The sequence below is a fragment of the Centroberyx gerrardi genome, chromosome 15 (assembly GCF_048128805.1).
Source record: "Centroberyx gerrardi isolate f3 chromosome 15, fCenGer3.hap1.cur.20231027, whole genome shotgun sequence".
Classification (NCBI taxonomy): Eukaryota; Metazoa; Chordata; class Actinopteri; order Beryciformes; family Berycidae; genus Centroberyx; species Centroberyx gerrardi.
Genome location: NC_136011.1, coordinates 20,621,701 through 20,638,172, shown reverse-complemented (window position 1 = coordinate 20,638,172; position 16,472 = coordinate 20,621,701). Strand labels below are relative to the sequence as shown.

Sequence of the window (16,472 nt, the reverse complement as noted above, 5' to 3'; positions counted from 1 at the left end):
TGCCATTTAATTTGTCTTGTGAATATTTCACTCACGTGGTACAATGCATCTTTATTATCCAGTTTCCATAAAAAAAACATGATTCTGTGGGGCAAGCACAATAGTGACAAGATTACCACTATGAGGTGGAATGTAGTACACCAAAAGCTGTGTCTTTTCATTACAATCAGAACACTTCTCACACTACAGAATACTTGAATACAAAAGAAAGACCAGTGGCAGGATCATAACATTTAACTGATGTAGCCAAAGTTATCTAATATACAGCAGAATGCAGTCACACCAAATACTGTGCATTAAAATTACAGATACAGAAAACTTTCTCACATAACAGTGTGCTCAAATACAAAATACATAAGATGACAACAGCTGTGATGAACAAAAGTAACTTCATTTGAGGACTAGTGTCAGTATTCAGAAAGGGGCAGAGTCGGTAAAACTCCATTAACTCCCTCCTTAACCAAAACACACCTATCCTATAATGATAACAGTTGCTACTATGCCATCGGTGGACACTTTTATGTAAAGCCTACCACTACTATTACACCTATTACTGTATGTGTGGCTTCATTGGATACTGAACTTCTGATTTTAAATCCACGTGACCCACATCCTATGTCTTAATTGCTGCAACAAACTCCTTAATTACAAATATCAAATCTTGATTACAGAAAGCAAAATTTATATTCATGTAAAACCAGCCAAAGTCTGACTCACTTCCATTGTCAACTGAAATGTCAAAAATCACAAGCACAGTTAAGTCTCGTTCGACAGGAAGTTATCTACTATTGTGCAATAGGAAGAGGGTGTATCCATGGTTACCTTTGCCTATTGTCAACAGCAGCACAATGGATAATTTGCTTAGATACACCTTTCCATGGAACATTATCACTCACTCACACACACACACACACACACAGACGCACAAACTCAAATTGATTTTTTTATAATTATGTAATGTGAAACTCCCCAAGTCTGTGTCATGCTTGCCCAGAACTTGAAGCTACTTCCAAATTTAGGTTAGAGGGTCCAGTGTTGAAATACACTGAACACTAAGTGCTTCATGTGCAAGTCTTAGTCAGTGTCTCTCTCTGTGTGTGTGTGTGTGTGCGCGCGCATGTGTGTGTGTGTATGTGTTGTGTCTGTATCTGTGCACAAAGTTCATAATCTCATTCTCAGTATTGATAGTAGTCTGTAAACTTTATCCACTGAATTACTCAAACTCAGTAATGTATTCTAATTATTTTCTGTGATTTTTGGACAACTTAACCCCATTTACTCCCATTTACATACAGTCATGTGAAAAGTGTCATTTGAGCTGTCTACAATCATTACATTATTTCATGTAAAATGTTCACGTGTCCATAATCTTGTAACCAAAAGGCCCCTTTTGAATTTAGAAATGATCCTGAGTAATCCAAGAAGAAATCACCTAGTTTTTTCTTAGGTATCAGAACTCTGATCTGTGTGTGTGTGTGTGTGTGTGTGTGTGTGTGTGCTCTACAGTGACTCACTGAGCTGTCTAGATAAAATATAGATATAAGAAGTGAAAGTGATACATGGCCAACCACAGCATGTCCTCCTGTGCACACCACCAAACGACGGTGAAGGAAACCAGGAAACCGGTGTGTACATGGATGACCAAGCCTGTAAATCTGTAATCTCTAACTTTATTTATTTGTCTTGTGTCTCAAGATGTCCCTTTGTTGTCATTTCGTGGTTGTTTTGTCTTCACTCCTGTCTGTTTGTTGTTGTTCTTATCTGTATCCTATTCTCTGCTGCTGCAATGACCCAATTTCCCCACAGGGATCATTAAAGTTTCATCTTGTCAAATCTAATCTACCAGGGAGATATTTTAAGACGCAGTATAACCCAGTTCTCCAGAAAACTGTGGAAAAGAATTATATGTAATTATTCACGTTTTGAATGTTTGTTTTTTCAAATTAAACTCGGATATTGGTTCTTATGAATGTTTTTGTAACACAAACCTACAGTCTCTCCTAACATTTTTTCATATATTTTCAATGTTGTTGAAATGCTCCACAGGTACTTAGGTTGTACAACTTTGTAGCAACAGATATTCACATGTAAATGGATGTAAATTATTGTGAGAGAGACAGAGAGAGAGAGAGAGAGAGAGAGAGAGAGAGAGAGAGAGAGAGAGAGAGAGAGAGAGAGAGAGAGAGAGAGAGAGAGAGTTGCAGAAGTTGCAGTACACCATATTCGCCACAGGGTAGCAGACATGCTACATATGAACATAGAACTACAGATGATGAGAATACGGACTACAAGTCCCGGAGATGTTAGCAGTGTGAGTTTACGGAAGCGGGAGTCGGTGTGATCGGTGCGCTCGTTTTGTGCTTCCAGCTAAGGCCTGGGCTCCGGAGCATTCGTACGAAGTTACGATAACGGTAGGACAACGCCACCTTCTGGACACGCAGGTTTTACAAATCAAACACAACACTCTTGCGAACAGATGACCGTTAGGACTTGCACGATTTGTTTGTTGTTATTAGCTTACTTAGTTGTTGCTGTGCATAGCCTAGCATGTTATATTTAGTGACTTACCGTGCTAACAACGTCCGTTAGTTATCAATGAAGCCGTTAGACTCTGATGAGGAGTACGCGGAGCAGCTGGGTGATAACCAGAAGAAACTGAGAGGTATGTCTGCCCTGCTGAATGTGCTAACTTAGTGAGAGAGGAGCAGCTAAAGAGATAGGGGTTAACGTTAAATGGACGTTAACGTTACTGTATCAAAGCTGGTTGCCTCTGAGTGAAACCTCACTGTGTGTGATTGACATTACTGATACAGGGCAGGATGGTCAAACTCACCGGTCACTGCCACCTGTTGCTCCCTTACATCAGCCATGACGACCGCAGTATGTCATGAAATTGATTACTTCCAGTTATGTAGAAAATAAAAAGTTGAGCAAACTATGACCTCCAGCTGCTGATCCCCATAAGGCAAACAACCCAAATATATAAAAAAAAATATTGTAAAATTTCCTTAAACACCCCGTTTTTAATCCTTTTCCACCTCAAAAAACCCAGCCTTCATATAGCTTACATCAGTTTGATACTGCATGATACTGTGAATTTACATCAAAAAGATTGTCAGCCCCAAAATGTGGGTAAACTGACATTAAGTGGGTTTACCCTGCACTAGGGCTGCACAATTAGTCTAATCGGAAAAAAAATCGATTACTTCGATACTTTCGATTTTTACTACAATTTCCAAATAGCATGAGGCAACATTACATTCTTTTATCAGACTGCTTGGTGCTCAGAATGGTTTTCTGGCGCTGAGCTCAATTTCTGGCCTATAAATTAAATTGCAAATTGTAAAAAAAAAAAATCATTACATTCAAACACAGCAAATTCATGTCAGTTTGTAACTGGAATACATCTTATTTGCTGAAAAATCTAAAATATTTTTAAAATTTTTTGTCTATCTACTGTATTGTAGTTTATATCGCAATTGCAATATCCAACAAAATAATCACAATATGATTATTTGTCAATATCGTGAAGCCCTACCCTCCACTACATCCCTGATTCCCAAAACCTGTGATCTACATCCATGTGTGTATTGGTGTGCATTGCTGTGTGCATTGGTTCCAGACTGGGCCAATCATAGTATCCAGGAGCTGACCGGCGCTCTGGAGAAGTCGAGCTCCGATGGAGAAGAGGTGGAGGGGGGCAGAAGCAGCCGTGGCAGCCCCCTCTCTGCCTCGGCTGGAGAGGACGAGGCGGTGTGGACCCAAAGGACACACAGTGAAGCAGGTGACTGTCACTGATGTGGTCTTTCTCCTGGCCAGTTGATCATCAAATGGGCGTCATTCTTAGCATACACAAGCTATGGTTCAGAGTGAACAAAAATCATGGCAATGGGTCTGACTTTAGAGCTGATCCAGACTATTAGGTGATTCGTTTTCTGATTACTGTCTGGTGCAGATTCTGTGATAATTGTACACCACCACCTGGAGATTGCCCTAATTATACTGCTGTTGTCATACAGTACACATAGTTTAGTTTAGTTTATTAAGTTTATTTGTCAGGGACCATGTGCAAGAAAAACATCTCTTGATCTCAGAGAAGAGAAAAGATGCTTTGCAGTAGATTATAGCTATTAGCTAATTTCCATCTGCAGTCCCAGGGCAGGTAGACAGCACAAACAATACAATAAATTACATAGTTATAAAGAGTAACACATAGTAACACACATAGTTATAAAGAGTAACTAAACCCCAAAACGTCCTGGTGGCTCAGCAGTCTAAGGCATGTACCATGTAAACGCAAAGTTCTGGGTTCGAATCTGGCCCAGGACCTTTGTCGCATGTCATCCCCCTCTCTCTCCCAATCTTTCCTGCTACTGAGCTACTATTATTTTAATAGTAAAAAGCATGCTACTGAAATGGCCATCTGCTATTGGCTGATCTTTGGTGCCAGGTGATGTCACCACCTGTTGTACTCTATAGAAGGTGACCTGATGACTAAACCTGGTGTTTAGTTACTCTTAATGAATTGCTTGTGTGTGTGTGTGTGTGTGTGTGTGTGTGTGTGTGTGTGTGTGTGTGTGTGTGTGTGTGTTCCTGTTGGTGTTCCAGTCAATCAGCTCAAGAGCCTTCTACTGAAGCAACGCAGAGAAATACCTACTCCTCTTTCTCCTTCAAAGAGACATTCTCCATCCAAGGTACGCAGGTCTGCATGGCTAAACATGTCAGTGTGCTGGAGCAGGGGATCAAAGCCTAGTCACTGCTGCAGTAACTCAAACATCTGTCAGGCTAAGATAAGTGCTTCATAGTCTAATGGGGATATTAATTCAGGCTTTTCCCTAATGTCAGTCTGTTGCTTGCCAAGCTACTTAATGTTGCCTCACTTTTGATTGTCACAGTTCTCCTATCAGAGAGCACAGGAGGGGGGAACGTCCAGTTTGTCTGCCATTCAGAATTTGGTCCCAATGACTTACAACCAGCCAGAGTACATCCAACACCTGGAAGCTGAGGTCAAATTCTGCAAGGTGTGTGTGTGTGTGTCTGTGTTTGTACTCCTGCATGCTTGTGTGTTTGTTCCGCTCAGTTGTGATTCATTTCTACTGTGTGTGTGTGTGTGTGTGTGTGTATTCAGGAGGAGCTGCAGGGGATGAAACAGCGGATCAGAGTGGTGGTAGTGGAGAACGAGAAGCTGCACTCAGAACTCAAATCCAAAACGGTGGAGGAAACCCTGAAAGATTACACTATCCTGAACTCCACGGTACTGTGTGTGTGTGTGTGTGTGTGTGTGTGTGTGTGTGGTGTTTATGGGGAGGATATAAGACTACTTTGAGTCTATGAGTGTGTGTGTGAAGATAATGATGAATGATGATAGTGATGGTGTGTGTGTGTATGATAATGAATATGATGGTATATATATTTGTATGATTTATGTGTATGTGATCTTACCACAAGATAGTGCCAATTGTCCAGGTTACGCCTGTACTTCACATTATTCCTGGTGTCTGCACACAGTCAGCATAGTTGGAGGTGTCAGGGCTTGTTTTCCTAGCTTTAGAAGAATCTGTACTCTGTCATTCATTCTTGTATAGTGTGAAAAACAACTTCCACAAACTTGAAAATTTCCCTAAGCTAGATAATCCATCACACTAAACATGAAACCTTAATTTGGTTTTGTCAAAGTTTCTGTTTTATTGTTATTTCATCGTGCCTGAGTTGAGTGTTTTCATATCAGTGCTGCATTACGTTACGCTCTGCTTGCTGTCAATCACCTGACACCGACACCCACAAAAAAACTGAGTCACTATCCCTCCTGATGTGTTCCTCAGGTGAATGAAAGTACAGCGACCAACAGCCAAAAAACCTCCAAACCAGCCTACAGCATGCCGCAGAGGGCAGATAACAACACATGGAAGAATGAACTGGTACGAATGATGAGTGTGTTTTTTCTCCTCTCTCTTTCAGTTCTGTTCAGTTCTTATTTCCATCTCCATCTCCATCTCCATCTCTCAGTTTTCAGCTGGTCATGAATTTCTGGAATATCATATTTGATCGATTTTTAGAGGTGTATTCCAGACAGGGAAAGTCGGGGAATTTGATAAATTCACTGAGGAAGTCAGGGAATATCAGGGAATTTTACAAATGGGTCACTTTACAGGAATATATACCAGTTTATTTTCCATTTTCATTTTCTTGTGTCACACATTCATTGCAGACCAGACTGTTTACTCCATTGGAATTTTTCTGAGCTCAAAAACAACATTGGGGCGGGACATACAGTAAAGCGGGGAAGGATCATTCAAAAGTGTAAACCAATGGGATATCAGTTAGGGAGACAAACACAGCTTTATGTACTCCTCCTGGTACACAAGCAAGTCATCACTAAAGATTTTTAGTTTTCCAGGAAGTAAAAGTGATGAGATTTTGATATAAATTGATAAAAATTCATTAATTATCAAATAGGTGTATGGTATGATAGTAAGAATGTGCTAAAAAGGCACCTCATCTCATCTCATCTCATCTCATCTCATCCACAGATCTGACAGTAGTGTGTTTCAAGTGTATATAGTGTGTTCTGAAATTGTGTGTGTTTTCTAGGAGCAGTTGAAGGTGCTCTACCAGGCCCAGACTGAAACCTTGGGGGCTCAGGTCGTCTCCCTCAGGTCAGCACACTGCACCAGCCAGTGTAGCCAGTAACTTTGGCTTTTTCTCTTTAATCAAATGTAAAGAAAAGACTTCCCACTTCAATGTTGCTTTTTCAACAAGGATGTGCAACAATCAGCAATGGATTTGGGATTTATCATTGATTCTTTTACTGTGTCTTCTCATTACCACAGAACTGTCTTAAGAAAGAAAGAGCCCACTTATCACTTTGCTCTCTCTTTCAATTCTAATTCAATTCAAAGTGCTTTATTACCATGTAAGTTTAGTTCTCCTTTTCTACCCATCTTTCTCTCTCTCTCTCTCTCTCCCTCGCTATCATCTCTCCTATTCCTCCCCCATCCCTCATCTCTCGCTTCCATTACATCAGGAAGGAGCTGTCGGTCAGTCAGAAGGAGTGTGAGGAGGTGAAAGTTCGTCTGAGACACAGGGAGGCGCAGGCAGCGGAGATGCTGAAGGCCGACGGAGCTCCCCGTGTGGCAGGACTGTGTCTGAAGTGTGCCCAGCATGAAGCAGTCCTAGCTGGGACTCACACAAACATGCATGTCCAGGCTATTGACAGGCTCACCAAGTCAGTGGGACACACACACACACACACACACACACACACACACACACATTCATACATTCAATTCAGCCACAAGTTAGCCATTGTGGATAAACTCTTCATACATTGTAATTTAAGATTAAAGTTTGAGTTTAATGTACACCCTGTTATTCAATGACATGCGATTTTCTGCTTGCCTGTCTGTTAATACTTTTGTTTTTGTGCCGTGTGTGTGTGTGTGTGTGTTTGTGTGTGTGTGGTTGCCTGTCCAGGGAGCGTGATGAGTTGCTGGTGGCTCTGCGTGCGGTGCGGGCCAGCCAGCAGGAGGCCCAGCAGAGGGAGTGGTCAGCCTGTCTGCAGGTCAAACAGGCTGTGGAAATGGCTGAGGAAGCAAACCTGCACAAGACCAGGGTCAGACACACACACACGCACACACACATACACACACACACATGCACACACGGTTTGAAATTAACATTAGCAACTGGCCAAAACTTTTTGGAAAGTTTTGGCTAGTAAGTCTGCCAGCTTGTGTTCTGTCACTCTTTTTGATTCGTAAAGCTGTTTCACTCAGCTAAGAGATTCAGTTCTCCTTTGAAATTGTGAATCCTCTTTCTGCTGTGGCTGGTTCACTAAAGACTTAGTTTCATTCCCTTACACGCAAATGCTTGCATAGACACACAGAATCTGTTACAACCCACTCTCAATTTAGATATTTAGATCCGTAAAGTCATTTTACTGAACTTCATCATACAGAACATCAAAGTGATGAAAATGACAACAGTGAACCCTGTTGGCATGGATGTGCAACTGCAACTAGTATTCACGGATTATTGTGAATTTATGAAAACACCTATTGATTATATGTACTGTATATACATGACAACTTTTTGCCAATTGAGTGTATCTACGTATTTGTAAGTATGTTTGTTCTGTGTGTGTGTGCGTGCAGATGGAGGTGCAATGTGAGCAGTTGTCCAGGGAGCTGGGTCGACAGAGGGAGCGGCTGGAGCGGGAGGCGCAGGCCCTGCAGGAGAGACTGGCTGAGGCCAGAGAGGAGGCCCGCGGCGAGGCCCGCAAAGAGAAGGAGGAGCTCGCACACACAGTAAACCTTACTTATTCACTCTTTGTGTTTGTTTGTGTATGGGTTTTCGTTTTGTACCTTGGTCCCAGGCTTCACTCTGCGACTTTCTTTTTAATGTTGTTTCATAAAACGTATAGTTCCAGTCCTCAGCTCTGATTGGCTGAGTCATGTTTGAAGCCGTTGTGAAATGTCTGATAAACACACACCTGTGACCACATAACTGTGAACTTAATATTAACACGCTAACCTGAAAATCACCACTCATACTTTTGAATCATTACTATTTGATTATCAAGTAGAAATAAAAGATTTATTGAACGTTTGTTACATGCCACATACTTAACTATATGTGGTTCATTCTGTCTTTTCAAACACATTTCCACCAAATTGTACAGTATGTATGTGAGCAGGTATACTGGTGTTTTTTATTGGTGAAGTCCTTGAATATTTGTATTTGACAGGACGTTTTCCTGAATGTAATTCAGTGGAATGTGTGTGTGTGTGTGTGTGTGTTTGTGTCAGGTGTCCAGTCTCTCCCAGCGTGTAGCTGAGTTGGAAGGACAACTGGACAGAGCCAACAGAGATAAGAGCTCACTGACCAATCAGCTGGAAGATACACTGCGCAAACTGACCAATCAGGAACAAGACAGCACCAAGGTACACTGTGTGCGTGTGAAAACTGATGACATAGCTGACAACCTGGTGTCAGTGTTGAGGAGGAGGTTATTTTGTTTCAAGGTTTTTTTTCATCATGTATGTATCAGCGGTCTCAGATTGGTTTGTTAATATAGCTTTCCTGAAGTGTAAAACACTTGCTGCAGTTTGAATTAAAATGATACAGAACAGTTAATTATGTCACTGTAGCTTTGAAGGAGCAGAGATATAGTACACAGATGCTTAGTTGAGATCTGTACCATGTACTTGTAATGCTTTTGTAATTCCACTGGGTGGCACCAAAGCCATTTTTATCTCATAAAATTCAGGCTGTTCTGGGAAGGCTATGTTCAGCATAAGTGCATAAATAAGATTTACTTAAGTTAAATAATCAAGCTTTATTTAAGTTCTTATTTTCTCATTGATGTACTGTAAAATCACTGGTATATATGCACACTATTGCTAGCAAAGGGGTGGCGAGGTTGCCTAGTGGGCAGAGAGGTTGTGTTTAAACTGGAAGGAGCAGGTTCAAGCCCCCGTGTCAGCAAGCATCCGCCCTGCTGAAGTGTCTTTGAGCAAGACACTGCATCCCTACCAGCTCCAGTTGCTGTTCTGCAGCCGACCCTGTGCTCTGACTTGAGTGGGGGCAAATGAAAAGAGAATTCTCCTACGTGGAAATATTACAGTTTTACATTATTATTCTTAATAATTCATACTAATTACAGTTAACAATTCCAGTACAATTATAAATAGTAGCCAGAGTGATCTGCTTTGTGCTTTGACTTGTTCTAATTTGGGAGCTCTCAGGAGGGGAGCTGTTATTGCAATCAATCTGGCAATGACATATTAAGGGAAAATCTTTCAGAGTTACCTTTAGCAAAATAGGTCAGTATTATAACAAATTCTGAACAGTGATCAGATCTGATGATTAATATGAAGGACCACTCAAAATAAAGATAGAGTAAGAGAATAAATGGAATACAAAAACCCAGCAGATGAGGTGACAACGGGCAATAGATAATAGATATTAATCAAAAGACCAGCCGTTATTACTACTCTCCCCTTGTCGTCTCTAGGTGTGTGTGGATCTGCGTTACCAGCTAAGCCAGGCCCAGCTGAAGAGAGAGGAGGCAGAGAGAGAGCTCCGAGAGCTCGGCACCAAGACCACCAGACAGGCGGAAAAGGCTGCACAGGTCAGTCATAAATAATTTGGCTAGTTAATTAGTTAGTAAGTGAGTCAATGATCAGTTAGTTAGGAAGTTATTTTTCTAGTGGTTGAAAATGTCACTGTTTTACTTTAAGCTGTTGGGGTGTTGAGGTGTAACAAGTGAAATCAAGAACACCTCCTATACCTTTTTAGAAAAAAGTAGAACCTCATTTATGTGAATGTCAGTCATCCAAACTGTCTAGTCAAACAATGGGAGTAATGAATGAAATATGCAGTGATGCAAAAATAATATTTCATTAATTGTGTTTTGTTGTTGGAATTTCCTTATTGTTACACTTTCAAATTACAGAAGCAAAGTGAAATACAATTCACAGTGCATTGTGGAATACAGGCACATGCATACTTCATATTAAAAATATGAATTGCCCTGATATTTCAATATGCTATATTATAGTTATCAGAACATTTCACTGGTTTGAGCAAATTACTTTTACATTTTGGATGATCAAACTTGGACTTCTTGCCCTGCTCTGCTTTTACGTGAGGTTGTATCAGCCTTGGTCATTTCAGTGGTGTTTTTGTCTGAGAGGGCATAAGGTGGGTTGTTGTGAAAGACTTTCTCACCTCTCCCTCCCTCCCTCCTTCCGTCTCTGCGGGACAGGAAGTGGAGAGGCTGATCTCAGAGCTGGTTGGCTGTCGGCAGCATCTGGAGGCGGTCCAAAAGGACGGGAGCCAATGGCAGGCCGAAGCCCTGAGCCTAGCAGAACAGCTGGCAAATGCCCAGCGCCAACTGCACCTCACCAGGTAGTACCTAATCCTATTATACATGCCACCACACACACACACGCACACACAAACACGCATACACACATATACACACAGCGCTCCCCTCTGCCCAGCCCCAGCCCAGCCCAGCCCAGTCCAGTCCAGTTCAGACCAGCACACCAACTGTACCGCACCAGGTAACAGCTAATCCTATTATACAAGCCACACACACATAAACACACACGCACGCCGCTGTGCCATGGTCCCGGTACCAACTGGACCTCACCAGGTCACCTCTAATCCTGTTAAGCATGCCACAACATAATGCAACACACACACACACTCTCACACACACACACAAACACACCGCCCGCTCTGTGCCACCAGGCCAGTACCCAACCCAGCAACAGCTCCAGCAGAGCCAAAATGGCGCCTGAGCCTTTCTTCTGTCCCTGGCGCACATATACACACAGACAACACACACACACACACACATACGCACACAGACAAACAACAACACACACGCAAACACACACGGAGCAGCGCGGCTGACGGTCACTGGACAGCCTGGCCTCGGTGCCACCTGCCAGTGCCCTGCACCCGTCCTCACCGCGGGCACTACCGGCTCCCCTCCCTCCCTCCCTCCTTCCATCTTCCACCGTCTCTCTTTCTATCCATCTATCCCTACATCTCTCTATCCCTGTTTTCCTACCTTCCTTTATCACTCCCTCCTCCCTCTGTCCATCCATCCCTCCATCCATCTCTCTCCTATCCCTTCGTACATTTTTCCACCTTCTGTCCTTTTGTCCTCGCGTCCTCGGCTCTCCTCCCCTGCCTCCCCCTGTCCTTCGAGCCATCTCTCTCTCTCTCTCTCTCTCCCTCTCTCCCTGTATTCTTTTTTCCGTCCATTCCTACACCCTTCTGTCTCTCCCTCTCTATATTCCTGCCTTCTCCTTCCATCTTTCCTTCCCTCCGTCCCTCCTGCCATCCACTGGCTGCTGTTCCCTTCCACGCCAGCCAGCGCCAAGGCCATGCCAGCCCATGCCAGCCGCCCAGGGCGCTCTCTCACCCCCGCAGCCCGCAGTCGAGGTGTCTGAGACGGGCACAGATGTGGCGGTGGTGCCCCGCGGTGCTGGAGGCAGCGGGATGCAAGTTTGTGTGATGTGTGTGTGTGTGCGTGCGTGTGTGTGTGTCTGTCAGCCTGGCGGACTGTGTGTGTCCATCGCTGCTCCCAGCTCTGATCTGTGTTTAAGTGTGTTTGTCTGTCAGCTGGCCAGCGCTAACACATTGGCCGCATGGCGCGCTGTCGTGTGTGTAAGGGATGAGGGAGGGAGTGTGTGTGTGTGCGTGCGTGCGTGTGTGTGTGTGTGTGTGTTCCAGCCAGCTGTGGAGAATGACATGCATATTAATGTGGCAACATGATGACTTTGACCTGTACTAGTGGTGCTAGTGGGCTAAACCATCTCAGTGCCGTATGTGTGTGTGTATGTGTGCGTGTTTGTATACGCATGAGAGAGTTTATAGTTTGATCTATCTGCACATGCATAGATGTTTCACAGCTGTCGACTTGGCTAAGCATGTAGGCATTCAAATTCAATTTGGTTCATTACCAGTGAAAGCAATCTTTAATATTGATTATATATGGATATTTCTATTCAAAGTACAGAAGCAGCAGATTCAAATATCCACGTTCAGCATCACAAAATCGAGTTCCAAGTCACGTTTACTGATAGAGAGCTTTTAACAAATTGGACTGTTACCGACTAATTTACATAAAACAAAGGACACACACAGATAACAAGAATCATACAAATGATACATAGGTGTGTAAGTGTGACAGGTGATAAATTCAAGAGAAAGGCTTGAAGAAGTTAAACAGCATGCATGAAAAAATACCAGATAAAGAATGCATGTGTGTGTATGTTTGAAAGTGTATGTGTGTGTGTGTGTGTGTATGAGGTATGTGAGTACACACTCCCATGGAGACACTGCTATGGAGTCAGTGGCAGTTAATTCATAAAGCTAAGAATAGTAGTGCTGATTTAGAATAACCATTTGACTATGACTTAAAAGCAAATTTTCACTTTTCATTCATGGCTGTCTTGGTAATCGCTGGTCATGTCACTACTTACTGGTTTTTAATTTACATGGGTGTCTGAAAAATGTACTTGTAAAGGTGATAAGGTACATATACCAAACAATGCTGATCAGTCAAAATAATACGTATATTTTCTCTGTGTTCTGTATAATAATTTGAAGTACAAAACAGTTGAATCCGCACGTACTGCACCAGCTGGACATACAAAAACAGGTGCAGAGGCCGACAACTGGCCTGAAACCGTTTCCTAAATCTTTTGGCTCTGTCCAAATACCACTGCACACACACCTATACTCAGCTGACCTTATATAGCTGTGTTCAATACGGTCAATGTATGGTATGAGGTGAAAAAGAATATACCCGATTATTTATCTTTTTTTTAGTCCAGTATGGGGCAATGATGCATTTTCACCTGGTAAAACAGACGCAGGCTTCCAAACGTGGGCAAGAAAAGCGCTTCAGAAAATACATGACTTGTATGTAGAGGAGATGCTAATGTCTTTTGAGCAAATAGCAACAAAATATAATATCCCAAGGAAACATTTCTTTAATATTTGCATCCCTATGAGTTTTATTTCCTCTGCACAAAATTTATTGGCGAAACCTATATTGTCACCCTTAGAGGACACGCTTAGATGGTTAAATTGTAATGATAGAGGTTTGATTTCATGAATCTATAACTAACTTATCTAAAAACGAGTGACTGACATCTGACGCTGCTTAACTCTCTGAACCAAAACTGGATGCTTGGAGGGCTGATCTATTAGAAGAGATTTCAGTTGAGGAATGGAGTGAGGTTTGTGTTAAAGCCCAGCTACAAATAGTCAATTTGAAGCTGCTCCTGTATGATTGGCTAATGCGTACTTATGTAACTCCTAAATTACATAAACATAGTAACAATATTCCAGGTTCTTGCTTCAAATGTTTTGAACTTCAAGGAATATTGTTACACCGTGTATGGGAGTCTGATGAGATTAAGAAATTTTGGCAGAAGATGATCTCTGTGATCGAGGAGGTTCTGTCTGCGAGGATTCCCTCGGATCCTCAGGTTCTTTTTTTAGACCTGTAACCTCTTGAATTTCATTTGAGAAAGAAAGAGCACAAATGTATTGATATGTGTGCATTGCAAGCAAAGGGACTGATTGCCCTTAATTGGAAATAAAATAGTATGCCCAGCATTGGTACTTGGATAAAAGATATGGCCCATTATATGTCCATGAAAAAAAATGACATGTACATTGAGAAGTAAACTGAATGTTTCTGATTATTTGGAAGCCTTTTATGTATTTTCTAAAGCATGGTGACTTTGGGAAATTTACTCATATAGCAGGAACAGTTAGATGATGCATGGATGGAATGATACATGGAATACCCAGAAATGTACAAAAGGAGATTTTCTTTTTTTATTTGTATTTATTTTCTGTTTATTTTATTCATTTATTTTTCTTTCTTCTTTTCCCTTTCATTTTTTCCCCTCTGTAAGAGCCTTCTCCTATATTGTAGGTCAGGAGTGGGGTGGGGGTTAAACTCATTACTCCGTTGCTATTTGGTTATACATGTGTTGTGGGATTTCAGTGGAAAATCCAACAGTAATATAGCTTAAATGCCAGTGGTGAATTTATACTCCAGAGGGAAAGCCGTTTTAGAGATTGATGGTAAATAAAAATGTTGCACTAAAGTGAATTATCGCTTCAAAATATGTAATTCCTTTGCTGTAGAACAGTTTGTTCTGTAATTATGAACATTCACACTTGTCTCTCTGTGCCAGAAACCATAGAAAATAATCATAAAAATTGGGACGATGACTGTTACTGGAGACAGGATGATTTTTTGGGAGGGATAAGAGTACATTGTGCAGTTGGGAACTACTGTAATAAGAAACTTCTTTGGATGTAGAAGTATAAAAAATTGTGGTACATTAAAATAACACACAGAGGTTTTGCGTTATCAGGGAGCACCGCAGCAACCAATCTGCGTGGGACACATGGATGATTTTGGTGTCTATGTTGTCATCACTTAACAGCTAAGTTGACCAGTGAATTTCCCCAAAACTCAGTGTTTCCCTTTCAGCCCACAAAGTCTCTCATTTGTGGTCAGTAGAACCGCAGGCCATCGATATATGACATCACAGAGTCTTAAAGGGGAATTTCACCCGCTTTCAATAGTAGTAAAATATGTCTTCCTCCACCATTATAGAGCCACAATTGCCACCCACAAAAGCTGAGTCAGGTCACATGAGCAGCTTATGTACCTCCAGATAATTTGGCACTTCCCGTTTTCAATACAATTCAATGTCAATGGAAGTTTGGATCTAAGAACGTGAACCTGGTGATTCAAAAGCACACTGAGAGCTTATGTGAGTGTCCTCATCCTAGAACCGATTCAAATTGTATGCCTATGAGCACAGTATTCCCTGAAGGGTTGAGAAAGGCATATTTTACTACTGAAAATGGGTGGCATCCCCCTTTTTAAAGACTGAGTTATATCTTCGTTGGAGATGAAGGAGGGCGTTAAGCAATGAAGAATGAAACGGGATGAAACAAGAAAGCAGCTTAGAAAGCAAGCAACTACACACACAGACACACTCACACACAGACACGTCATGTACGCACGCACACGCTAACACACCTACTGACATCTGGTCACGGCCGTTGTCGCTCCTCAGGCCAATACTGGTGCTGAAGCTACGCTCTTTGTCATTTTCTCTGTCTTTGTCTCGGCGTCGCTTTTTTCCTCTCATGCCCTTCCAAGCCAAATAAATAAACCTCAAGTGATGATCTCGCTCCCTTGTCTCTCTCTACCTCTGTCTCTTTCTCTTTCTCTCTCTCTCTTTCTATCCATCTGTGGGCCCTCTGGGGGTATACAGTTCATATAGTTCATTCAGAGTCATGCCTCTGTCGGCCCTCCCCGCTGTTCACTCCAGGGCCATGCGTGGGTCTTTGTAGCTGTAGCGGCAGTGTGTGTGTGTGTGTGTGTGTGTGTGTGAGAGAGAGAGAGAGAGAGAGAGAGAGAGAGAGAGAGAGAGAGAAAGAAAGAGAAAGAGGGAGTGAGAGATCCAGAGGAGTGGGGCTGGAAGGCATTTGTATGACCAGACTTCGAAGGCAGCTCTTTGATTCTCTCTCTCCAACTTACTCTCTCCCCTCTTTCATTCTCTCCTCCTCTCGTGGCCCAAATGATCACAGCCCGCCTTCAAACGGGGGACATGAAGCACAGGCAGCCTCTGTTTGATTTCTGATAGTCCCCCCCCTCCCCCCCTCTTTCTGATACACACACACATGCACACGTACACACACACATTCAGTCAGTCGTACAACTGCATAGTTCTATACAAACACACATCAGACACAGTCGTATATCCACATGCTTGTACAGACAAACACACACACACACACACACACACACACACACAGATGCATGCACGCGCCCCGGGGGTCCCATGGCGGCTGGTGCGGTGCGCTGCGCTCCAGGATTGGATCATCAGCCAGCTGTGAGTTGGACAGCC

General features: G+C 42.5%; 1 protein-coding gene across 1 annotated transcript in view; it reads left to right on the top strand.

Annotated features, from left to right (window-relative positions):
• The first annotated feature begins 2,546 nt into the window (after positions 1-2,546).
• sdccag8 (SHH signaling and ciliogenesis regulator sdccag8) overlaps positions 2,547-16,472 on the top strand; it is a 49,061-nt gene continuing 35,135 nt past the window's right edge. The window contains exons 1-13 of the mRNA XM_071899469.2: positions 2,547-2,662; positions 3,623-3,784; positions 4,609-4,694; positions 4,908-5,021; positions 5,129-5,254; positions 5,823-5,918; positions 6,592-6,656; positions 7,025-7,225; positions 7,474-7,612; positions 8,154-8,306; positions 8,808-8,942; positions 10,016-10,132; positions 10,769-10,911. Coding sequence (XP_071755570.2) covers positions 2,596-2,662; positions 3,623-3,784; positions 4,609-4,694; positions 4,908-5,021; positions 5,129-5,254; positions 5,823-5,918; positions 6,592-6,656; positions 7,025-7,225; positions 7,474-7,612; positions 8,154-8,306; positions 8,808-8,942; positions 10,016-10,132; positions 10,769-10,911 — 1,604 coding nt within the window. The 5' untranslated portion in view covers positions 2,547-2,595. The remainder of the gene's footprint in view (positions 2,663-3,622; positions 3,785-4,608; positions 4,695-4,907; positions 5,022-5,128; positions 5,255-5,822; positions 5,919-6,591; positions 6,657-7,024; positions 7,226-7,473; positions 7,613-8,153; positions 8,307-8,807; positions 8,943-10,015; positions 10,133-10,768; positions 10,912-16,472) is intronic.